General features: G+C 39.8%; 1 protein-coding gene across 6 annotated transcripts in view; it reads right to left on the bottom strand.

Annotated features, from left to right (window-relative positions):
* Window positions 1-26,431, bottom strand: part of SH3KBP1 (SH3 domain containing kinase binding protein 1) — a 231,559-nt gene that overhangs the window by 40,668 nt on the left and 164,460 nt on the right. For all 6 annotated transcript variants that reach the window (XM_055701190.1, XM_055701191.1, XM_027810860.2 and 3 more), the window contains 2 exons: window positions 23,052-23,127; window positions 15,232-15,326 (listed from right to left, as the gene is read on the bottom strand). In XM_055701190.1, coding sequence (XP_055557165.1) covers window positions 15,232-15,326; window positions 23,052-23,127 — 171 coding nt within the window. The remainder of the gene's footprint in view (window positions 1-15,231; window positions 15,327-23,051; window positions 23,128-26,431) is intronic.

Below are 26,431 nucleotides of genomic sequence, written 5' to 3'. Positions count from 1 at the left end.
CCCCTTTGAGACAGGTGTACTCTGCCTGTTGCCAGCAGGGCTGCTGCCGTGCAAACTGACCCAGGATCAAACAACACAAAATTCTGCCCACGACACCAGGCTCGCAGCCAGGTGTGGATCTGCTGGCTCTTCCTGCGGCTTCCCTCATGGCTCCCTGCACCTGGAAGGATCCAGGAGAGCACTGCTCGTGCTCCTGATCCCTTAACCAGTCGTCCCAAGGCCCTGGAGTGTCCCTTGGTTGCCCTCAGACTTCTTGTTGCAACTTCATCGCTGCCTACCTGAAAAACCAGCAACGGGTAATAACCCGAGGGCCGTACCGGGGCGGGCAGCTTTCTCCTCACGTCTTTAACCCAGGCCCCAGGGAGGCAGCACCTTCCCTAAGGAGTGGGTCCGCTCTGCGTGTCGGGCCTTCTGTTCCCCTCAGGAGAGAGTCTCCTATGACAATGACCCGTCTTTTTTTCTTTATGGGAGCAGTTTTGATGCAGGGCACAGGCCAACTTAACCTCGGCAACACCACCTTCACACCAGATGAACCATCATCCTCGTTGTTGTCCAGTTCCACTCGCAGAGCCTCGTACCTGCTATGCACGGGCACCTGGGCAGGTGGCGTGGCCACAGAGGAGACAGCCTGCTGCGCCGGGCAGGAGCTGGCCACCATTGCCCCTGTCCCTTGAGTCACTGTGTTCAGCCAGGCAGAGAGAGGAGAGGGAATCCTCTGTACCACGCGTCCCGTCCCGTCTGCCTGCCTGTCGGGCCTGCCTCAGGGAAGGCAGGGTGCAATTCCAATAGTCTCTCTCCCACTCCCTGACACTCCTCAGCTAACTCGCCTCCTCCCAGAGTAAGCAGAGGAGTCCCCCCCCGGGGGTGCGCACTGCCGCTGTCCCCTGCCGGCCTAAGAGCAGGGCACAGCCTGCAGCCCGGGTGGCGGCGTGCCCACTGGTGCTCTGCCCGGGCAGCTGCGTCTGCCAGGGTGGGTGCCAGGGCTTTCTGCCGAGCAGATACCAGTGCTCACCAGTCGAGCCGGCAGGGTTCAGTGCCCACCCTGCCTGCCCTGACACCCGAAGGGCTGCACCACACCTTGTTTGCCCACCCTGGTCACTGGTGCTCCCCAAGGGCTTCTTCCATACCTGTCGGGGGGCTTGGCCACCATTGCTCCTGGCCCTGCCCAGTTGTTTTGTTCCAAAATCTTGTCCCTGATGAATTCAAACGACTTTTCAGAGAACAAAGTAAAGGGAGGTAGGAGAGGCAAAATGAAAGAAGGATTGAAAAGCTCTCCTATGGCAGAAGCAACATCCATTCTAATTCCAAGTTCTGCAGATCCCAAATAAGTGATAATAAACTCAGTACACTGGATTTATTAGCAACATTCATTTTGTAATAAGTATTAAGGTAAAGAATTGGACAAAACATAGTGACGAGAAAGACAGAGGTGCTGGGCAATTTTTGAGGAGGGATTTTTAAACTTTACAATAAATAAATATTACACAAAATACAATCACTAAAAATGTCAAATCTGAGCTGGAATTCTTACGTAAGTCAGAAAAACATTGCAAGAGGAAAGGGCGAATGTGGGAGAAATGGCAACTGCCAGAAAACCAGACTACAACTAGCTCATCAACATGTTGCTAACAATTTTAACAATAGACACAGGTGAATTAAAAAACACCAGTCCTCTTCTTGACATGAAGAAAGAGGGAGGGAGCTATCCTTCATGTAATTATAAGTGAGACATGCAAGCTGGGAAGAAACCTGTAAGAGGGAATTATCTGGAGAAAACGGATGCAGAAGGGAACATCAAAACAACAGAAAAGAATAAAACAAAATACAAGCTCCAAACCAACAATAAGATAAGAAAGATATGGACACAGCTCCACTCTGAAACGTAGGTCTGTGGCGACTAAAAGAGCGGGGGGGGGGGGGGGGGGGGGGCAGGGAAAGAAATGCATACTAAAGAGACCAGACAAAAGCCATGCAAAGATATTTTAACATACAGGCAAGGAAAGTTTCCATTTGGAGCACCAGATTCTTCATACTGTTACTGAATGTAAGTGAAACATAGCGAAATACATAAGTAGGGCTGACCGCGTAGGATCATGGCTGTCTCCTTCCAGCAACTGCAGAGACCTTGTAGCCATTCTCTTACTCACTAAGAAAAGCCATAAAACACAGAGGTCATGCTTCCTCCACTTCTGGGTGAAAGAATCCCAACATTGCTTGGTCTCTTACACACAGAGTATCCTATATTAACAGTTTTGCCTAGCAGCAAAACTACTGCTCTTGTATTAGAACAAACACTGTGCAGTTCCTTCTTCTGGTGCTCTCTATCCAGCCATATAAAAGCAGAAGCTGGTGGAGATTGAACAAAAAGCCCCAGCGTAAGCTGCCCTGTACTGTGTAGGCTTACAAATACTCCACTAACTTACAGAAGCAGCTGTACCTAGGCAGCTGACAAGATGCTAGCCCTAGCCATCTTCCCAGTGCAGGAGTACAACCGGTTGCAAGACAAGAATACAGATTTCCCTTCAGTCAAACACCACTGCTGGGTTTCTTTGGTGGTAAAAGAAATGACGACAGAGGTTGATAAGGCAGAGCTGTCAGTCCCCAGATAGCTTGATCTCCACTTTACTAGCTGATGCCACGTTCAAGACCATGAAATTAAAAGACACAAGTTCATACCCGGTAGGTGACACATCCCTCTCATGCCAAGCCGTGTCCCAGCTAGGAGCCTGACAGTGACAGATTTCCCTGCCACACAAACATGACTGAACTCTCCCTCCTGGAAATGCTGACAGCTTCACAGCCTCTCCCTCTGCTTCAAGCAGGCAGGAGTTTCATATACCCCAAAGAAAGAAGGGGTTTTATTGCACATAGAGCACTCTCTCAAACACCAGGTTTGGTTATTACAGATGGGTTTATTTCTAGCTGCTGCTGCTGCTTGTGCTCTAGGCCTGAGCTGGATGAAAGGATCACAAAGGCAACCAACGCTTTCTCAGAAAACGGAAAAGCAGCATTTCTGGTTGTGAACATATTTATAATAAAAACTCATGATATGGATTTTTTTTTCATTATTTTGCTAGGAGTCAATAAAGCATACAAGATTACTATAATTTGAATGTCAGATGTGCCCATCTACATTTTCTTCCAACTACTATGCATCATTTTACTTTTTTTTTCCTTTATTTTCCTTCAAGCCACTTACAGGAGAGTTACTATGTGCTACGAGACTGTTCTTAATCACTTGAATAAAAACCAGTAGCTACTCCGTTCTCTGTTCAGTTGTCATAATAATTTTTCTCTTGCCTGTGTTCAGAAGCCCACTGGATTTTTATCTAGATAATCACTGAAGCTGGCTGCAAATGCACTTTAGATGATACTCACTGGGTACCTACTAATAGCTGAACGATTTTTGCAGCTTTACTAAAATATATAGAAACCTGAGCACATCTGAGCAAGGCTGGTAGGGACTCCCTAAATAACTATTCAGCTACTCCATGAAGTACAGCACCGCCACAGCTGGCAGCACAAAGGACACAATGAAGGGTTGCAAGAGATGCAGAAACAGTTTTACAGCCAGGAAGGTATCCACTGCTTCAGCCATTTACTTTAGGAGCAAAAATGCTTCCCATCTTTTCCTCCAAAGCAACCAGGCCTTCAAGGCAGCACCCGCTCCCTTGTCTCTTGCTACCTTTGGAAAGACTGACCATTTCATGGAGTGCCATGGCCCACATTCATCACTCCCCTGCCTAACCCACCTTTCAAGCTGCCCCTAGCAAAGGGGAAAGCTTTTGTTGGTAAATGAGAGGTTTTTCCTATTCCTCAAAGCCCCAAACCAAATAACAACCCATGTATTTATTTTCTGTCCTATCCATGACTAACTGCAGCTGTGTAAACCCTTGAAGAAACAAATCTGAAAAAGGCCAGTCTTCTCATCTGTAAATAGGACTTCTGTTTTTCTGAAGAAGCTGATTGCTGTGCAGGCTGGTCCTCTGAACATGCTGCTACTTTGTAATACCATTAAAATATGAAGCCATGGTTTAGACATCAACCCATAACTGTTCAATTTTCAGCTTTTCTGATTAAAAGTTTTCGATACAGAAACGCATCGTACAGACGTCATCATTATAACTAGGACAGAAAGCAATGCCAAGAACAAGCAGGTCCTCAGAAAGGGTGACTGCAAAGCATGTACTGTGGTATGTGTACTCTTGGAGTGCTCAGATAACAAGTTTTCTGCTCATGCCAGTAGATGTACTTGCATGCATAGTCACCATTTATGGAGATCTTCTAAAAAACTAGCCTACAAGAATTATCTTTTTAATTTAAGATTTACAGATAACTAAGCTTAAAATATACAATTGGCAAGCTAAACTTACAAAGTAAAAGTTCAGACTATTAGAGTATTGAGATATGCCACAACACTGCAGGGTTTGAAAAAATGAAATTTTCATGGTAGGATACCACAGTTTCACAGAAATCTCCACTAGAATACATAGTTCCTTGCATGATTTTTTTTTTAAAAAAAGTCCCAGCAGTTGGCAGTTGTATTCATCAAATGTCTGCTTTCCTTCTGCCTTGTAAAGTTGGTTCTTATCAAGAAGAATGTTGAGCTGGTGAAATTGCATTATTCAGAAAGCAATGAAGACCTCTTACACTTGCACTGACAGCTTTCACATGTTTGCTCTGCTATGCTGGAGCCACACGTTAAATTACTACAACCTTCTTGTAAACACCTCTCTAGAGTCTTTCTATAACTGATAGCCAACCTCATAATCTGAAGAAAACCAAACCAACTTTAATGTGAACAAATGTGTCCATAGCACTTTTCAGGACATCATCCATACACACAGAGATATATGCAATATATAAAGGCTTCTGAATTTGATGATTTAAGGCCTCATAGAAAGATAAATCTGAAGGACAAGCACTCTGTTGTTCAGCTCACCCATGCAGAGCACCCGTGGGGCAGCAGTGCTGCCTGCCTCTGGGCTTGACTGCAGCACTGGGGTCAAGAGGTCCCAACTCTCACAAATGCTGAAGAAGGCCACAGGACAGGCTCTGTGATTTTTAAAACTGGTGCATGACAACACTGAGCAAAACCAATAATGTGTAGGGAAATTTCTACCTTTTTTTTTTTTTTTTACCCTGTTATTGAATAACTGCCTTGATTTAAATATGGTCAGGTGTAAAAAATCTGCATTATTTTAGTAACTTTGAAATGAACTAAACTAAACCTGACCTCACACTGCATCAGGTCTTCATTAATACATCCTTGTCATTGTGGGGAAACAGCATCATGTTAAAGCTGGGTGAAAAAAGCAGTTTAATAACATTCAAGAATATTTCTTTAAAATTTCTTACTATATTCAGTATTACAATGCTGAAACCAAGACATATTGTCAAAATCCAATTTTATTTTAGAAGTCAGAAAATAATCGGTTTTAGAGTCTCCTCTAAATTCTCATAAATTCTCATAAAACTTGGTAAAATACCTACGAATTAAGGAAGGCATCTCTCCAGAAGCTTACATTACACCCACCCTGTGCTACCTGAGACTGCTCAAAATGATCAAGATCTGTTACTTATTAAGCTCCGTTACTGGGATTGAGACCTTACAGTATAGTGCAAAATTTGTTAAAATACTTTTGAAGAAAATCATTAAGATTTAAAGCATCTGGTTAGTAATCAAGTACTCCTCAGCAGAAACACAGTTTTAAAATCTGGCATTAAGGCAGAATGAATCTCTCAACAAATACCTAATCCAAGGTGATTTAGATAAAAGAGACCAACAGACAATAAATTAAATCTTCTGAGGCAGTCCTGGAGAACACCTTTACATACACTTTCTTGCAAACACTCATAGATTATGAAATACTGAAAGAAAAGTATGAGAGGAAACCTCCCAGACTAGCTCTTTTTGGCCCCTAACCAAGGGATTTGTCCTGCTCAGGTCCGCAGCCTATGTCCCAGAAGCCCCAAATCCTGCATGGATTTCTTCCCAGCTCTCATCAACTATCATACTCAAGCCATACGGAACCTTACATTTGGTGGAACCAACACCCGCTGCCTCTTTTAAAGCTTTAGAAGTCAAACAGGTAAATTTCCTTTATCCATAGGCTCCAGGGGTCTACCGAGAATTTGCTATGTCAACACTGTATGGAAGGAAATGGAAGAGACTGTCAGAAATTAGACAGTATTTCAGCTGTGGTTACGCTACCCTTTCCCAACCATGGTTTTTACTGGAAGGCACAACAAAAAGATACCTCTCCAGAAGACACAGTCTGTTCCAAGAACTGGCCCGATTTACTGGGCCCTGCAAAAAAGAAACTGGTTGAGAATAATGAACAACCTGCAATACTCAGGATGTTAGAGCAGAGGATCTAGCAGACCAGATATATTTTGTCTGTTAAATCTGTTTCAGGCTAGATCTAACCTTTTGACTTCACACTCTGTGACTAAATGGTTTATAATCAGTAATGAAGCTGAAATGCTTTGATGAAATATTTGTACAAACAGGAATAATCATGTTGCTCATTGAACAAAACAATCTCTTCTGGGGATTCAGTTCACTTGCAATGTTCAGTCAGCAGAATATCATGGAGAAATAAATATGTTCCACGTCATAAAACTCTAGCACTCTAATACTCAAAACTAAATTAGCTAACACAAACATGAAAGGTGGTGCTAGGAACAGGCATAATTTATGCTTCTGATAAACCAAGATATAATATTTACATGATTTTTTTTTATTTAGAAAAATTATAAAAACATAGAACAAACCATTTGAAGGATTATTTAATGCTATTACAAGTTAGATCACAGACATCTTAAGACCAGGGTCCTAATTACAATTGGTAATTACTTGATACTATATGTGTATTTTTACTTTTCCTTTAAATAGTTCTCCTGACCCTGAAAAGGGTATACCATCTTATAATACCATCAAACCAGCAGGTGAACCCAACATTCAGGATAAAAGGAAGGATGAAGCTAAGCAGTGAGTCTAAAGCCCACACTGTGAGCAATAATCACAGTTTTCCAGATGCCTCAGCATTTCAGACATATCTTTTGTAAGCACTGGGCACAAAAAAATTCTTTCCTTTTTTATCTTAAAATATGTCAACTTTTTAGATTATTCTGGCTGTCTTAAACATACTTACAAATAAACTCAGCTCTTTTCAAATGATGTAATTGTTGAAGCATTGCATGCATGGGGGATGCTACCACTTCACCTACATAACTTGGCATGAACTTCCATTTATCAAAATTCAAATTTGGGATTTCCCAGGAACAAAAGAATCCCTTCCTCTGAAGGCACTGCTTTAGCACTGCAATCAGGGATAACAACACGAGGAAAAGAGAACTTCGGTGCATACTTTAAAAGTATTATAAATATACTGACAGGAAGAATATTCAAGTGCTGACTGCTCCCTTTTCCCCTGTACTGATCTTAGGCTTCACAGTTTATTTAAGCATTCAGCACAAACAGTAGTGTTTCAGTAATGTTTCTAAAGATACCAGTGAAATGCAAGCTGCACCTGGTACCTTATTAAACATAGTCAAGCTTTATCTCTACACAGACCTTACTTAATGCCCCATTGCTAATCGCAGCAGCTGAGTAATGCTGCAAGATACAAGTGTTAAAATACTATAAACAGAAGTCTTGGCCAAGGATAAGGTTCAGGCAAGAAGAAAAACTAGAGGACAATTACTCACAATCTGTTTTCCCTATAACTTACTGAGTGTATCAAATAATTTTAGAAAATGAACATATTTATTTATTTGATCATCAGCGTCCCCACAAGTTTTATATAACTGCTTTGTATCACTCATATGAGGAAACACTCATGCTTCTATGCAATGACACAAGTTTTAACCCATGCACTTGCCACACACATTAGAAGCATGTAAAAAAGTTCTCTCATTCTGCAGGACATACTCTTGTCTACCATCCCACATGGCACTGTGGCTTCAAACCCAGCAAAAATCCAAACCTTCTCATTCCCCTTAGGTGAAAACCTTCAAAGGAACCTTTCAGGTCAGGTCAAAATGACCCTACTGCTAAGCCAGGCTCTCAGCAATCCTGCTCCTCCTGTCACCCTTTCCTGCTCACACGGCCTTGCGCATCCTGTGGCCAATGTTGCCAGAAGCAACGCAAAAGGGCAGGAGCAAAACTGTCCCCTTCAGCAGCCACCTACCATCAACCACGTAAAACTGTACCCTTGGCACGATCACTTCGCAAAACAGTTTCTTGTATGAAATCAGCAACTTTGGTATGAGCAGGTTTCTCAATCAGCTAAGGAGGTGGGATGTCTTGGGGGAAAAACTGGTGCTAAGCACAGCGTAGGGGTCAAGGAACACAGAAAGCAAATTAGGTACGGCTATTAGATCTGGCCAAAGACGTGTTGAATAATTCATGGTTATCGCAGGAGAGAAAAGGGCATGCACCAAGACAATTTATGGTACCGTTCTCTCTAAGGGAAATACCTATTTATTTCCAAAGGCAAGCAGTAAGTGCCTTTATTGCTTACATGCTACTCTTTAAACACAAAACATCATAAAAGCTTTCTTAAAGCTGTAACAAAAGCTTTCTTAAAACTAGACATTATTTGATCCTTTCAGTTTCTGTTTGTGAGATTGTTGCAGAAGTTACAAATGCTCAAAATATCTTGTATTAAAACCCCAAACAGTGGCATCTGCATGACCAAATATTTAGTGTCAACAAAAATTCACTGCGTTGCTCTGACAGAAAGCGATTTTTATATTTTATTAAACCAGATTGTATCTTCCCCTACATAACTTATTTTTTTTTGTATTGTTGGATTAGTAAATTAATTTCTAAAAATGAAATAAAAGCTTTTAGCTGTCAATCAAGGAAAAACAAAATTACCTGAATGACTACCATGTAATAAGATTAACTTCTTCCCTTCTTTCAAAAGAGACAACCTTAAGCTACCATACTTCTGCTTTGCAAATTTCTGTTTTCTTGACCAATTAGCTTTGTTTTTAATGACCTCAAATATTATCACTCTTTTGGTTTTTTACCCATAGAGGGGAAAATACTGAAAATTTCATCTTAATATGGAAAAATGACTGATACTATGTACCTATTTGCTCATACTGAAAGAAAAACTGAAAGTCTTCTAATTCCTCCACCTACTTCTATAACCAACGGTTCTACAATATGTGTGTGCTGTTTGCAATTAAAAGCACACGGAAAAAATCAGCAATGATAAAAGCCCCATAGAAACAAATGCAGGCAACAGACAGGTTTCTACCCTAGTGACACCACAACCTAGCAAAATGTTCAATTAAGTATCAAGTAGTATCCTCCTCTATCACACCATCCAGTCCCTGCTCCTTCCCCTGCTCATGGCCTCAACTCACTGGCAAGATTGTTGTACATAGCACTTACTAATTTCATCCCTTTAGGAGCCTCCTGCATCCATTAGAGCAGCTGTTTTCCTTCACAGTCCTACCCAGCTGAGTTCGACTTGGCAATTGCTCAGCTAAAGAAAGTGCTCTGGACAATTACCTCCTGCACCAGGATGAGCATTCAAAGATGGTTGTAAGAGAGAAAACCAAGAGAATTGTTTTGGCAAAAGGGCCATAGTCGGGTAACTGTCTATAAATACAATAAGGGTGAAATGAAGTGTCTGATGACAACCCTAAGAATTGGAAAATATTAAGTGCTCCACATAAGGACAGATCCCATATTCTAACATGGACAAATGCAAAAAGGTGTCCCTACAATAGTGAAAATGTGACTTTAAGAAAGTGACTATCAAGACTGAAACGCATCTCACTGCTTCCTTATACCCTTCTACTCACCTGTACTTACTTGTCTGTCTTACCACTTGATTGCAAGTGGTTTTGGGCAGGGACTCACTAAATGTACAGCATTTTGAACGACAAAACTTGCAAATCTCCCAGTAAATTACTAACAATAACACGAACAGCAAATACTATTTTTGCAAAAACTGACTGCCATTACGCTTACTTTCAGAAACTAGGTTTATGGCTCTTTTTTCCCCAATGCAGAATTAAGCACTACAAATTGGACTGCCATTAAATATGTGGATTGTCATTACATATCTAGACCAGATAATTTGTCATGTAAGTCACTAGTGACAGACATTACCTTGCTGTGTCTTTCATGATACCAATGCATCAATTTTCCCAGTTCTATCTGAAAAGCAACAGCAAGATTTTGGAAGGCTGTACTTCACTGTTACTTTCTTTTTCACCTCATTAGTCCTTCAGTTTTGATGAATCCACAAGAATGCTGGATGCCCCCCATGAAACTCGCCTCCTCATGAAAGCTCCTTTGCAAAATCAGAAAGGACCCCCTATTATACTCATCCATCACTTCAGTGCAACACATTCCTACCACCAATGCCACATCTTCAGCTGTTGGCCTGTAGCAGGAGAAGAGAGGCTTTGCCATCCAGGTAGGTGGTGGAGGCTGAGAGAAAGCCCGGTAGGATGCAGAGAGCAAGGCACAAGATTATGATTCCATCTGATATATTAATACCTATTAATTTCAACATCTTATAAATTCAGAATTAGCGGAATTGCCACTGATACTGCCCTCCACTACTCCTACTCTGATAGTAAGGGTTCAGGTGAGGATACCCTTCTATTACAGTCAGCTTTTCAAATTTGCAATGATTTTTGAAGCAGTTAATTATTTTATTTATCCAGACTGTTTTCATTCCTGGCAACAAAGTAGTCTTTATTGTCTAGAGCTCAGGTAGGTTGACACAGTACAATGAAATCTTTCACACTCTCAGAAGTAAAACTGCTTTCAAATGAATGCACAGCTGCCAGTGTGTGCTTGATGTATTTGCCTTGAAACTACTTAGCTATTACTATCAATTCTTCACACAGGTCATTTTCTGTATGCTGGTGAAATCTCCAGAATCCTATGCATTTAGTCATAATTTATTAGAGCTACTAAGAAATTTGTAGTGTTTGCATAAAGACTGCTTATTAACACTAGAAAGTAGCCTATTTTTAGCCTACATCTAGAAGTGCTGGAATGAAAAATCCTAAAAGGTTTTCAAGATGCCAGTTGAAGATGTCATGTGAATTTTCTGTTGCTTTAAAAGCAACTCTATTTATTATAAATACAATCTCCAAAATCAATATTTAAGCATGATAAAACATCTGTTTGCCACTCTCTTTCAGCTGCACAGTGCAGTCACTACCAGTGTTCTTGTCCTTATCCAAATCCTGTCAGGAACATTTTGAAGACAACTAAAAAAATTACCCAAGGAATACAAATATTTGACATTACAAAGGATAACCTACAGGGTCAATCTCATGGCCTCTTGCCACTCATAGCTTTTCAGTTGATGAATGTATCTTATCATCAAATTGCACAACAGTCAGCTGTACAAGTAAAATTACTGTATTTTGCTTTTTGTTCTCTTTCTTCCAAAGGAGTATTTTTCTTAGACCTCTTTTTGCAAAGCAAACGTACCAGGTCTACAGTTTTATTGCCTTGAAGATGAAGTTTTTACCTTCCTTACGATTCTGAGCAATATTTTCTGGTCTTTCATCTTTAAATATTTTGCACGAAGTAATTAAAGTACTACTATTTGTCCACTTTAATTTCCAGTAATTAATAAATAAAACCTTTTCTATGTATCTACAAAGGTATTTGCTTCACTGGGGAAAAGCAAAACCCACTGGGAAAAATTTTAACCTATGAGAAAACAATTGTTACTACCACATGTTTGGACTCTATACCTTTGTGTACCTTTTCCATGATTTAGGCCTATGCATTTAATTAAAAAATGACTCAATATGCTGTTTAATCAGCAATTATTTCTAGCTGTCATTCTTGCATAATACCAACCTTACCTTTTATGTCCCAAAATACATTCCATTCTGACCTGTAAATGACCAGCCTCTACTGACTCACCTGAGTGTTTAAGTAAAACTTATCAGCAAATTCTCCAAGTCACTAGAGAAGTCACTTGTGATTCAGTAAATCCATTCAAAGTATTCTTTAGCTATTTCATAAAAACTGTACAATATTCAAATTCCATTACCATAAAAGCCTATAGGAAAGGTCTGACCAGCTTTTGAGTCAAGATCACAACATCCATCCAAACAGAGTGAGAACTTGAAACAGCTTCTGCAAAGGCCATGACAAAAAAAGTATTGGTTTGTTCTTTATTTGACAGATATATGTTAATCTTGAAAAAGGGACCTTTATATCTAATTTAGCTGAAAAAGAGAGAAACCTGATATAATCTTATCCTTTTTATCTGCAGGGGCATTTTTAAAATGGTGATTTTGAATTCTGCATGTACTGACACTATTCCTTTGTAATTCTTTCCACAAAATAAAGTTTTTACATTTTAAGATGAATACCAGATTAACAGCTTCCTCATACACATATTCTCACATGTGCATACACAAATACACAGGTTCTCCTAGTAACTTACCATTTAACTCATTTAATTAATAAATAAAAATTAATAAATAATAAAAAATTAATAGAAATAAAATAATCCCCTTCCTCTTAGTACCTATCAAGTGCTATCTCATCTTCATGCTTTTAAGATTCTTGTATTTCACCTTCATCCCCCATTCTTGTGTTGCTCACTCCAGCCACTTCCACACAACCTCACCAGTGCTGTTGTTTTCAATTAAATGCAAATTCAGTACGAGTTAAAATTGTGAGTCTTCAACATTCCCATAGATCTGACTGTGTGAAAATAGATAGCCTACTGAGGGACTTTTCATACCAAGAATTTATATCACTTTCTGGTTTTAGTGATTTCAAAAAAGTACATTATTTTATGATAATGTATCTGTGGTTGTAGGAAGTACTAGGACATGCATCTCTGTCTTTATAAAGTAACAATCTCCTCTCCTTGGGTCTAGGTAATTGGGAAGAATAAATTTGAAGTTCTCCAGCATAGAAAGCAAACCCTGCAAAACAATTTCTTGCAAATAGATTAAAAGAACCTCTGTAATCTGATAGCAAAGCAAAATCATGATAATAGTTTCTGAAGTACTCCATACATTTCCGTTTAATTCCTCTTAGTATGGATCACTAATTGGTCATGGAAAGGACTCTCTAAGCATGGCAATTTGAATTCCAGGTAAAAGGCAACTCTCTAGCAGAAGCTATTAGTGGGCAGAAAGGTGAGGCTGACTTTGTTTTTGCTGACTAAAAGAAAAATAACAACATCTGCTTCAGAAGATTCAGACTAAAATAAAGCTACTATATTGCATGGTAGAGGATGAAGCAAACCACACTGTTTTCAGAACTCTACAGCAAGGACACTGACTCCACATCACCTGATTTTTAAACTATTTGTTAAAAACAGATGAAAAAGCCCCACTAGTCTGACTGCAATGAGGTCTGCAAACCACAAAAGGATCTGCAGAGTGACTGCTGCTTAATCACTGCGTCTTCAGTAATTCAGATTAGTTCAGACACAGCATAAAAAAAAGTATCCGTGCAGAAATGCCAAGCCTTTTTGCATTGAGATCCCCCACTCTCCAGAGGCATGGTTTTATGTAATTGTTCATAGATATGTGACATACCACAGAAAAAAAGAAGAAAACTGAATAAAATATCTGCAGTGATATCCAGAAAATATCAAGCTGGAAAGTAGGAGGTCAGGGGGATATACTATAGAATATACTGACTAACTTCGCGCTGCATGGTTGTGAAAACAGATCAATTCGGTGAAATCATCACCTCAGTTGTTATAAGAGACAAATATCCTCCATTGTGGGGGCAGAGGCAGCGGGAAGAAGAAAATGGGAAAAAGCAAGCAAATGAAAACTCACACTGAAACCTTAGTACAGTAATTGTCTCTTTATCTATGTATGCTGAAGAACACAGCTCCACCTGGAGTCTAGCCATCTCAGAGAGTTAAATCAACCTGGTCAATAAAGCATAAAGCTAACAGGAGCAATGTCTTAAAAGCCATTTCCATGATCAGAGACACTGTTAAATACTCACACAAGAACATTCTAAATCAGGTAAAGCCAAACAGTTTTCAAGACAAGCTAAACAAAAAAGTCATTGAGGGCAAGTCATCAAAGGATATTTAATGTACACTATTTTCTAAATTTGCCGATTCTCTTCCTACCAGATGTCTGCTAATTTTTCCTTGGTTACACATAGATTTGTCAGGACAAAGATGTCCTCTAGGATAGCAAATGGTTTAGTATATAGTCAATGCTGCCCCAGGTGTACTTCCCAAAGTTTTTGTTTTTTTCGACTCAGGTGCCAAATTGCTCAGTCAAGTAACAATTTCTTATGAAACATACCAATTACAGAATTTGAAACTTACTAATTACAGAATTCATTCTTTTACTTTCATGTAAGCACAAACAACAACAGCACTATTGTGCACATCTTTACAATTCATCTACATCAGGAAAAATCCACATCCTTTTCTAGTTTGTAGCTTTTTTTTCCCCAAATACTTATGTCCAGCAGTCAAAAACACTTGAGCAAACTGTGAAGTCTTTAAACAAGAGCAGGAAATTAAGTGCACTTAAACTATAAGCTGTTCTTTGTAACATGGTACATAGCTCTCCTAAAAGAAACCCAACCATTTCCTCACCATCTTACTGTATAATTTTTGGAGAATTTAGTATAAATCCTGGCACTAGCTTTTCATTTCTAATCTTGAATCACTTCAAGTATTTTAAAGAAAAGAACACAGATCTATAATTATTTAATTTACTTTCTGTTTTATCATCTTTTTCTGTGAGTGACTACATTTTAAGTAAGTGTTTAGTTCATTAAGCTAACTTAGGCACATTATCTCCATCTAACCCAAAAAAACTAATTCACAATTCCTACAAGAAAGATCACTCACACATCTAACAGAGATGTTCAAAGCTGTTGCTTTCTTGAGTCTTCCAGTTTGTTCTCTAGGCTTTTATGTTTGTTCCAGGGATCAATCTACAATTTATGTAGATCTGCCAGCAGATTCAAATTAAAATTAATTGTATAAACTTGTAAACTCAAGAGTACACGTCTGCTATTCTTAACGTTATCAAGGTAAGGCTCTAAAGCACAAGAGGAAGGGAGATGTAGGGCTCTCTGAAGTTTAGGTAATGTTTCATTGTCAAGCTAGCATTGTTTTAGGAAGGACACTGTCAAAAGCACAAACAGGGATTTTACAGCAATTAAGTGATGCTGATTTTAAAAACCAGATCCCCAATTATAGGAGAAAATATTGCTTTTACCTTACTGATAAGTGTGACGACATCACCTTCTCGGATTGTGAGTTCATCATCATTCTGTGCTTCATAGGGAAATATCACTTTGCAATATTCCTTGGCTGAAAGGAAGAACATCGTGATAAATTATCACTTTATAACAACCGCTTATCCAAGGGTAAAATTCTTTATTAAATGTTCTGTGTCTCTTTGAGCTGCTTTATTTTCTTGCCATGTTTTTCCTTGTATTTTAGACCTTCATAAACAGTATGAAATATTTTAAAAATTGCATACTGATAAGCATTCCCACACACGTCATCTAGGGAGTTGGCTCTGTAGCCCCTAGAACCATTATCTCAAATGGTATTGCTCCAGACAGCAACCTGCCACAAACTATTTCCCCTAGAGTAAGCCCGTGTCTGACACTTACTTCCAATAATTCCACTGGTATGGCCTCCTACCAGATCACATAAATTGGAAGCATAAAGGACCCAGTAGCTTGACACAGCTTATCTATCCCCTGGTATGCAAAAAAGCAGCTATTTCTGAATTTATAAAGATGATAAAATAATAAATAATACATTAATAAATGTAAACACATATCATAACAAAACCTTCTGCACACTCAGCATAAAAGAAGAGTTTTGAATATTAGTCTGAAGTCTCCTCTTCCCTTTTCCCTTTACTGTCTATAAATAAGGGAATCATCTCAACTTTCATCTGGCAAATACCAGAGCCAGCACTCCTACTCAGAAATCATAAAGAGCAGTTGTCATGAAAAGCAGATACTTACAACTTGTTTCTGTGCAACAGACAAGTATGTCAATGTGCCTTACAAATAAAAAGGGCGTATGTATTCCAGCTGTTAAATAATGTATAAAAATAGGTGATATTCTAAGACAGAAGGTTTAAAAAGACCAAAGAAACACAGAGAAATCACTGGACCTGTTGTAGAAGGGCAAGTGACTTTGTAGAAGTCTTCACCTAAATTTAAATGTCTCAGTTTTGATGACTTCTGCATCTAGACAACTGTCATGTTGGATGCAGAGAAACCGGTACTTGCAGGCCACAGAAACCTGAATTAATTTTAAACAACAGGACTTATTTCTTTATACTTACTACAAAGAGAACCTGCACGGTATTTGAGGCTCCACCGGGGGGTCAGTTCAGCTGCCCAGACACTAAGTGTCACTTCAGACAGCTGCGTGTACATAAGACACTCATGCCGTTGGCAGATATGATGCACTACCTACGGAAGAGCCAGGCCCCTCTGGAAGCAAGCCAAAATACCCTGCAGTACCTCCTCCATGTGTAGGCTACTGATGTCAGCCCCCAGGGCTGGGCCTGGTATCTGGATTTAGATTCAGGCACCTGATGTTAGAACTGGTAATCTCAGTGCCTAGTGACTTGAACACCATCAACTGTAAAGTGAGGGAAGCCTTGAAAGTTGCTTTTCACCCCAAGGGCAGACACCTACATTTGATCAGCTGAATCCCACTCTGAACTCCCTGGATAGCAGTGACAGATCTCCACTGGGACCCACTGCAGCACAGACACCAAATTCACGTGGCTATACTGAAGCTTGGGGCTTTGACTCAGAAGCTGCATGCCAACTGCTGAAGTTTAGTGACATGAAGATCAGCCTCAAATAAGCAGCCAACACACGTGCATGTCAAGGGTTGCTGTCTGTAAGCACCACCAGCCTGAGAAATGAAACAGTACTAATGGGGAAGAGGAAAGCTCTTCTCCAGTTCACACACTGCCACTCATAAATGGCATGTATTTTATGTGGCACTGGTTCAAGTGTTTCAACAAGAATTTCTTAGGCTTCACAGATTTATTTTCCTGAACACAAAAATTTAAATTTATCCATGATCATTAGCAGTTGTTTTTCTGGCCTTGCCCTGTACTGGGTCTGGCTGGGTTGGAGTTAATTTTCTTCACAGCAGCCCACATGTGCTGTGTTTTGGATTTGTGACTACAACAGCACCGGTAACACACCAGTCAGTGCTTTGGCTATTGCTGAGCAGTACCTGCATGGCACCAAGGCTTCATCTTTTCTCCTTTTCCCCATTCTGGACCCCTGCAAGTAGGCCAGGGGTGGCCAAGAAGCTGGAAGGGTACACAGCCAGCACAGCTGACCCAAGGTGAGCAAAGGCATACTCCATGCCATATAACCCCCACTCAGCAACAAAAAAGGGTGGGCTTGGGGGGTGTTGGTCTGGGAGGTAGCTATTGCTTGGAGACTGGCTGGGCACAGGTCCACTCGTGGTGGGTGGTAATTGATTGCCTTTGCATCGCCTCTTTTTTTTCCTCTTTCATTCACCTATTAAACTGTCATTATTAATGAGTCTTCTTGCTTTTTCTCCCCCTTTTCTCTCCCCTATAGGGGAGCAAGTGGCTGGGTGGACCTTAGCTGCTGACTGGGGTCAACCCACCATACCCCCTTCTGATGTCTCTGAATAAACAAGTCAGGTGAAGACAATGAACATGACTTTGACAAAAACATGAGCAAGGAAAAAAAATAAATCCCTCTCCCTGGTTCTGAGAGCAGGGAACACTGTTAAATAAACATTTGGTAACATTGTCAAACAACTAGGTATGTGAGCGCCACGAGGTCACGATTCAGATTTCAAGAGGACGAAAGGGGTGTCTAACTGCTATTTTACTGCCTTATCGAGGAACAGTTTAGATCTCTCTTCATGGACTTGGCTAGGATGTTTCACCTGCTCACTGTCTTTGTCTTCAAGACAGTATAATAACATTTTATATAAAAGCTGGTGGAAAGTTGACACATACTGACTTAGGTCAGGTAGATGCAGAGAGCATCTAAGATAAAACGTGAGATTCAGCACATTTTTACACTTCAGTGTGTACACTATCTTAAAAAATTGGGGGTGGGGTGGGGGGGTGGGGGTGTGTGCCCTATGCTAGAGTATCCACATCCTGAAAATCAGCTTTGCTAAACAGTAAATTCAGTGAATTAGTACAAAGGCGATGTAGATATAATACTGTACTAAAGAAGGTGAGTGCTGCACACTCAGGGAAGTCTGTTTCTGGAGACAGGCTTAGCACTTCTTTTTTCGGATACGGAACAGAAGCCAGGCTGGGTTCTCAGAGGCAAAAACCACCTGGGCCCAAGAAGGATCATTCCTGAACGCCCATTCTCATGTACATAAATTATTCCTCTGTTCAATAACAGTATAATCTCCAGATTAGGTGGGAAGATAAGCACAATGCACAGCTAATCGACAGAGAAGAACAGCCACTACACCACAGTAACAGCACTGTTCTGAAAGGACATCAGTGGTGCAGCTCTTGCTCAAGGTGTGGATGAATCCCGTGTGTTTCAGATTAAATAATGCTTTGAACAGCAAGTGTCCAGGGAGCTCGTGTCTCCTGAGGCCTGTAACAGGTCATCCTACCTCATCTCCCCCTTACTATTTGAAGACTGAATTTGAATCATCTTTCAAGATGAAGCTCCCAACGGACAAGAGTGGCTATGGTTTCAGCATCTGAAAAAGTCAGTTGATAATCAGAAAAGTCAGTCCTCTCTTTTTTTTTTTTTTATTTTTAAGAACGTTTCCTTTAAAAGTTAAGTGTCAATGTGGATCTCACAGTAAGCGGTTGTCAAAAGCAGCAAGACTTAACCCATGAACTCACAGCCCTTTCACTCATAGCAAATGGATACACATCTTTGCCTTCTAGTTTTTATGTCAAGAACTGTGCCCTCCCCACCAAGTTCTTACCCTTCTTTCTTTCTTTTTTATTTTTTTTTTACAGAGAAACAAGGAATTAAACTAGAGAAAAATGTGAAAACCCAGATCTTAAACTTAGCCAAATGCTGATACAGTTCATAAAGAGCCAAGAGACAATCTTGTGGGAGGCACAAGAGGGAAGTGGGGGAGGGTCACAGCTTCCCGTGCTCTGAAGGCTAGCGCAAGAACACAGAGTGAAGGCACAGCCATGGAAAAAATACTGTTTTATGTATAGCAGAAGTGTGGACTCCTTGAATGCAATTCACACTGACCTGCACTAAATCAATACATTCCTCTGTCTAACAAGGACCCTGTGGATCATACTGCAACAGAGCTACATCTCCAAAACATGATGGGTTTGGAACAATGTAAATGACTTGACAAAATCAGCTTTCAAACTTCTCCTAAGGGAATGGTAGACCAATGTGATTTAAGTAAGTAAAAGCAAAGCCAACAGGACTCAAAATAATATGAACCTTTAAAATAAGATTAATAAAAGCAGAGAAGAATCTAATAGGTATGTCACTTTGGTACTAAACTTGTCCATACTCAGCACAGCACAATATTGCAAGAGGATGCAGAAGCACTTAATTTCAACAGTTATGTTTAGATAGGAAGGAAAAAAAAGATAAAAGGAAACACTGATTTCAGACACAGCACTTAGAGACTACACTAGAACTTGCTGAATTTGGGGGGTTTGCAAGTGAAAAAAAACACTACAAAACTAACAGTCAAAATAATATAACCTATTCCAAGCCTGGTAAACAGGCTTAAGCCAAATTAAAGCTTCAAACTAAGATATCAATAGCAAGCATCTCAACTGTAGATGATAAATCTAATTTTTACATTTGACATTCAAGGCTGGGTTTATACATCACAGATGGTTCTTCCAGAAGCCTTGCTTTTTGACTCTGACCTGAAGACATCTTAAATATATACCTCCTAATAAACCCCCAACAGCAGACATCTTGGAAACAGTAAGGGAGGAGAAAAGATGATGTTAATTAACTTTTCAGTTCTCATTTATTAATTCAACAATAATACACTCTGTCAGGCCAGAGTCTCTCCCTGCAGACTCGCAGTGCCTCCCAAGCAAAGGAGAACAATCCGCCATAGACAACAGGCATTGCTCAGGGAACTGAGTGACCACATCAACCTTACAGTGTATCTTGCAACTCAAACAGGCTGGAGCAGGATGTTTAGCTTGTTCAGAACATATTCTGAAGCAAGAGGGCTTGGGCTAGGTATAATCCCATTTGAAAATATGTATCCTCATCTACATCCTGTGATTTTTGAACCGTACTGTTCCAACTAGACTAGATACAATGACAACACAACAAAAAGCATCTCCTCTGCCCACCTCCCTCCTAGTCCTGTCCTTCAGAAGGAAGAACAAAGCCATCGCTAGCTTCCCTGACAGACCAAGAGCCCAGGGCGACATGTGATTCCCCTTCCCAGCATAATTCTCGTAACTCAGAAGTAGGAAGAAAATGCAGCAAAGAACTAGGTATTTATCACACGTGGTCTGTCACTGCCCACACTTCACTGAGGAAAAAGTCTCAGGACCATCCTAAACACTATAAAGGGGTGATCCTCTAAGAAGAACACGATGTTTTATGGGGGTAGTTCACATGCATCTTTGTTCAGCATCTTATGTCCCACAGTCTGTTCCAAGCTCAAAATGTGGCCTGTTTGGTACAGCCTCAAAATATATAAAATCTAGTGAAAAATTACTTCACTGTTACCAAAACCATAAAGCAGATGAAAAAAATCTTAAGACTACATTCAGTAAAATTTGGGTTTACTATTAATTGCTACACTCCAGACTCACAAATGGACTGCACTAATAAATATTTTCACAGAATTTCATGAGATGTAAACTGTCAAAACACCACCTCATCAAACAAAAAACCCAGAAACAGTATTAATTAGGGCCTCATTAATCCAGATTCAGCTACTACTTGTACCTTCTGCCATCATGCAAAAAGACTAATTGCTTGCCAGGATTCTGGTATTCCTATGCAATAGTTTAACACAAATTGTAATCAGTCAGTGAGTGGAGTAATGAAATTAAGTGCCATGGTCAGTGCATTCTGTGACTTACTACTGCCTTTGCTGTTTTGTTGTTTGCTTATTTATACTCCATTTTTGCAGTTGCAGTAATCTATAATAGCTCTTTCAGTCATTGCGGATGTTTTTGCTTTGCTGAATTTCAGAATCCAACAGAGCTACTTAAAAATGTATATATATGTTCTACAATATAGTGTTTTCACTGCTAGCCACTTAAACTAAAAGCAAGCTACTTCATAGAAAAAAAAAAATATTTCTCACTCCAGAGGCACAATTATAAATGCACACACATGCATGTGCCACCCCAGCTATGTAAGAGATATGAAAATTCAACAGCAGAATAATTCTCCTATAAGTCTAGGCATCCACAAATCTAAACCAAACAGCTCTCCCCTCTTCTCTTCAAAGATGCATTCTTTCATTCTTGAAAGGTTAGTGATGTTTTCCAAGGGACCACTCACACTCTGTAAGGATTTGTACTTCCACTGTGCTCTCCCTTTGAGCAAAAAGTCCTCTTTGGCCCTGAAGAGTCATCTATTTATCCTCCAAAATCTTAAGCCCACTTTTTAGGGAGATGTTCATAGCATATTGCTAGGAGATGCACCTACAGAACATACTTCTCTGTCTCTTGCTCTGACCAACTCCCATTGCAGAACTTAGGCCATCTTGCATGTACTAAGAGCAAACAGTAAGCACATGAAGTGCCTTGCTGCAAATCACTGCCCTATCGCATCAGGAAAACCACAGAAAAAAGCAGACCCAATTCAAGAAGTAGGAAGAGAGAGCAACCACCACTCCATGCTGAAGCCCCTGTCAGCAGAGAGGGAAGATGCCCACGGGACACACCTTCTGATGGCACCTGCACTCAGGCCGGCATAACCTTCTCAAGCTACAGGTTGGGAAAGGTAATTCCAAAACACATCGGTTCAGAAGCCCTGCTCTACACTACCAGTTCGAACATTTTTCAGTATTTCAAGTTCTCACTTCCTCAGGGCAACTGAGTTCTTGCAGAACTTCCCATTAACACCCTAGTGGCACAAGGGGAACAAGGTAACAGGATGCAGCAAGTCAATTAGTGTGGTGCAGCTAATGGACAACAACTCACCAAAAGCTGTTTTAAGCTGCTTTTGCAACTCTGAGCTGAAAACGTGGTAAAACAGGTTATAACCATACACTTCTCTCAGAGGGCCCTGCTCTGCTGCTCCAGATGCTTGTCTTCCTATGTCTGTCTGTGTTTCAGTTCTGACAATGTTATCTGCTAACTCTCTAAAAGGATAAACACATCAGGGAAGGAGAAGGCCTGTGCAAGACTTCAAAACTCAACACTATATTATAGTCAAATTTCTTTTCTAAGGTTGGCTATGTTATCTTCCTTCTTATTCTTTTCTACCAGCATCCATAACATTTACTTGTAACTTTATATAAACAAAATCCTAAAGTTATTTGGTAAGCTAGTTATATATGCCTCCTTAGAACAGCACTGAGACCTGCCTAAATGATTTAATTATTGCTTTTTGTTTACTAAGCATTGAAATGACAAAACCAGAACTGATGTTCTTGGACACTGTTCATTTCTCATACAAACTATACCACCCACACAGATTATTTCTGCTACATAAGGAAAGAAAAAAGAGGAAAAAAAGCAAAGGCCCACTCACAACCAGATATTTTTCTATGGCCTACCTAGGAGTTACAGACTGAAGTTGGATCTTATTCAACTCTGATTAATTCTGAAGTACCCTCAAGGCTGAAAGCTGATCACGTAATTTAATTTGATTTCTGGTAGCAGAAAACTCGAGGTAGGATTATCAGAGCAAAAACAATTCAGATGATTCTGTGAAACAAAGCATTCTGTCTATGTACTGGCTACTCAAAGTTTATCCTAAACATACCTATCTGCACCCTTGCTTTTCATATATATAGGACACCCTTTTAGCCAAAACCACAGAAAAGTGTTCAGCTTGCTTGTAAGAGGCTTAATAGCACAAAGTGCAAATAAGAAAAAACTATGAAACCTACTTTTTGTTCTGCTGTCCACTTCTATTTTTGCTGGCTCCTGAGTTACTGTGGCTGGAGGTATTTTCTTCCCAACACTCTGTAAAAAAAATATAACATTCTCCTTTAAAATTTTCAGGTTCAGTTAAAAGTTGGACAACATAAAAAATTGTAAATGAAATACAAAATACAGGAGCAGAAAAAGGACAGTAAAGAAACAGAGACAAATTAAACTATATATAGGTTTGTCTGTGGAGTTTTCATATTTTTTGTAATGATAAAGAATTCATAGAAATGCAGTCTTCAATTTTTCCCTTTTAAAAAAATGCTTGGTAACATTTTTACACAATAACTCCTTACCACAGTTTCAGGGAAGACTCACAAAAATTTAATTGACAGACTGAATATGTGATGAAATTACTTAAGGAAAGGTGCTATTCAGTACCAAAAGTAAAACTGGAAGGGGGGTGGTGGGGAAACCCTTGACTTCTGTCCGTACAAGGACAACTGATCTCAGTCATTCCAGATTGACTGTCATTTTTAAGTTGACAACATCCCTTTAAATGTTTTTTTATTTATTTTGAGTAAAAATAACTACAGAGGAGTACTACAATAAGCAATAATCAGCCTCAGACAGGTAAGATGAAAGAACAATAAAAAACATTACCTGCCCTCAACAAAAGACAGTAAGATTGGTGATACTCACCTTCATGTATCTTCACCAATTACTACATGCACGGTATCCCCTTTTCTCCCTATCAAGAAACCTGTCTAGCTTTAAAACTCCAGTCATGTGTAGTTGAGGACAGAAGTGTAACTATTACTTGTTTATATAGATATAAGTACTTAAAAGCCCTAGCCCTTTTCTGGTAAAGTATGCATAAACACCACAAAACCTCCTCTGTACTCCAGTGACCTGAGTAAGAGCTAAGAGACAAGAGAGCTAAGATTTATTCTTGAAGGCACTGAGGACCTCTTGGGGATCATGAGGAAAACACTGGTCAATATGAGAAGCAATAGGAGTACAGCACTTCAAGCAGATGAAAAATTTAAAGGTTTATAAAGAAAATGAAGAGCTCCATATTAGTCATTTTGAACACTTAACTGTGTCAAAATTTATCTACGAAAAGGAGTAAAATACACACACAGGGATTTTAGGCTGGCAAAAAGAGCACCTCTGCAAGAGAGGTAGTTTTGACAGTTGTGCACAAGACAATCATCAAATTTGTGTTGATAAGTATGACAAACTATGAATTGCAATACTCAGAAGTGTTCTGTTGGTACTTAACTTGCAGGTGGCAGCAGAAACAACTAACCTGATGCTCTTACAATTCCCACTTACAATCCAGAGTTTGTGAACTTCTGGTGAAGAGAGATTACCAACAAAACTCCACAGAACCTCCCAGCTTCTTTGCTGAGGTGGGAATGAGGGATGAAAAGCATTATATGAAGCAGTGATTAGGGAGGTAACAGAAAAACAGATACCAGACTCCTGCAAATCCGGGGAGGGCAAAACTAAGAAAAGAGCATGACCTGGCTGTGCTGAAGAAGCTTAAAGTCAAGAAGGATGATGATGAAAAGCTGACTCTCAGATCTAGCTGGAAAGCAGTGAAAATTGTACTTGAAGAGATATAATGAGTAATTTGAAGCTACCGGGCATTCACACAGATAAAAGCACAGAATGCCTTCAAGATGAAAGCAAGACTAGGAAGACAGCTTTTGGTTCAGAGGCAAACAGAACAGTTCAAGATAGCTGCATATCCCAGTACATGCTCATTCATGATCAAACCTTTATTCACAGTTTGCTTGATAAAATGGTTTGGAAAATGATGAGAGCACATACTCTAAACTGTACTGCTAGTTAACTCACAAAGAAATGCTTACTAAAGGAATATTAAAAAACCCTTTAATTTAGGGATGTTTTTCTTTTTTTAAGATGAGATTGTTATTCAATAGCAATTAATTAAAGGAAAGCAGTTGGTAACTGCTTTATCATACATAAATTATTGATCTTATGCCATGAAACAAAAACCCAGATAAACGCACAAAACCCTAAAATTTAACAGGCTAAAAATCACAGCAGAAGAATCATGAGCAAAGAGGAAGAAACTGGTGTACCCCAGTGGGAAGGGCATGCTGCAATGTATCCTTGATTTATAGAAGCTTGAAAACATTCATTCATCTGCTTGTTCAGAACAAATGCCTGTGCAGTTGATAAATCAGCGTGGGGAACCAACCGACTCTCTGGGAACAGAAAAGAGAATACCATCCAAACAACGCTGTTCTTTTGTTGGGAGCTAGGGAACAGGTCAGAAAGCAGTCAGAAAACAGTCTTTGCATGAGTTGCTATTTGTTCAGGAGAGAAGGTAAAAAGCCCAGGGAGCAAAGTTGCTAAAGACACAACTCCTTCTGCACATATAGAGATAGCTTGAGCAAAGCAAGGAGAAACCAGACTCCTGATAGGTTTAATGATAGATGACAGTGCACAACTTGGTGTAGCACATGGAATGTGCTAAATAGTGACCTACAAGATCCAAAGATCATTTACTGTGGAACAAGCAAAGCTGTCCCAGAATTTTGCAACGAGGAGAGGAAGGAATGTTTACATCTACTAGCAGGATACAGAATTTGCAATTCAAATGATTTAAATAAGGGTTGCGCAGAATCCACTCCAGTGAGGAGAGCCACCTGAATTTGCTGTGGGACAGGGAGAGGAGAAGACAAGTGGAACTGGTATTCTTTAATTGTAAGAGGACTGCACTGAAGGATTTATAGGGGTGACACACAAACCAAGCCATGCAAATCTAGTTTTAGGTGGGCCTGCACTGCCAAGAAGTTTTATTCTTACTGCAAAATGGTAGTAAATGAGATATTTTTTTTATTACGATTTTTTATGTTTACAATTGGTCTATAGTGATCCATACATTTGCATGGAAAACATTTGTTACCACTTTCTGAAAACATCTCCATGAAACCAAATTTAGTACTCACTTGTTCATTAGAAAACATGCAAGATAAACTTTCCTCACTCTAACAGACACTGAACCCTCTGTGATCTGATGGTTCTGCTTTAACAGGACAAAACATCAAGTTTAGATAAGATCTGTGTGCTGGGAGTCCCAGATCAAATAATATTATCACAGTTACCAATTTTTCTGACAAGAAAAGGGAAATGGGAGACACATCTCCTCCCATATGAGCCAGAAACTTTCCTTCTGGCTCTCCAACTGCTCTACATCACTCATACTCTCTCATACTAGTGGCTAGGAGACCCAAGCAAGGCCAACTAAAATTCCTGCCGATCCAACACACATCTCCATGACACAGACTTTATTCTCAGGGACTAGTTACTATAGGGTCTTTTGGTCTTCTCCAGTTGAAGGGCCAGCATGATTTATCAAAAT

The sequence above is a fragment of the Falco cherrug genome, chromosome 2 (assembly GCF_023634085.1).
Source record: "Falco cherrug isolate bFalChe1 chromosome 2, bFalChe1.pri, whole genome shotgun sequence".
In the NCBI taxonomy this organism is placed as follows: domain Eukaryota; kingdom Metazoa; phylum Chordata; class Aves; order Falconiformes; family Falconidae; genus Falco; species Falco cherrug.
This window is presented reverse-complemented; position numbering and strand designations above follow the sequence as displayed.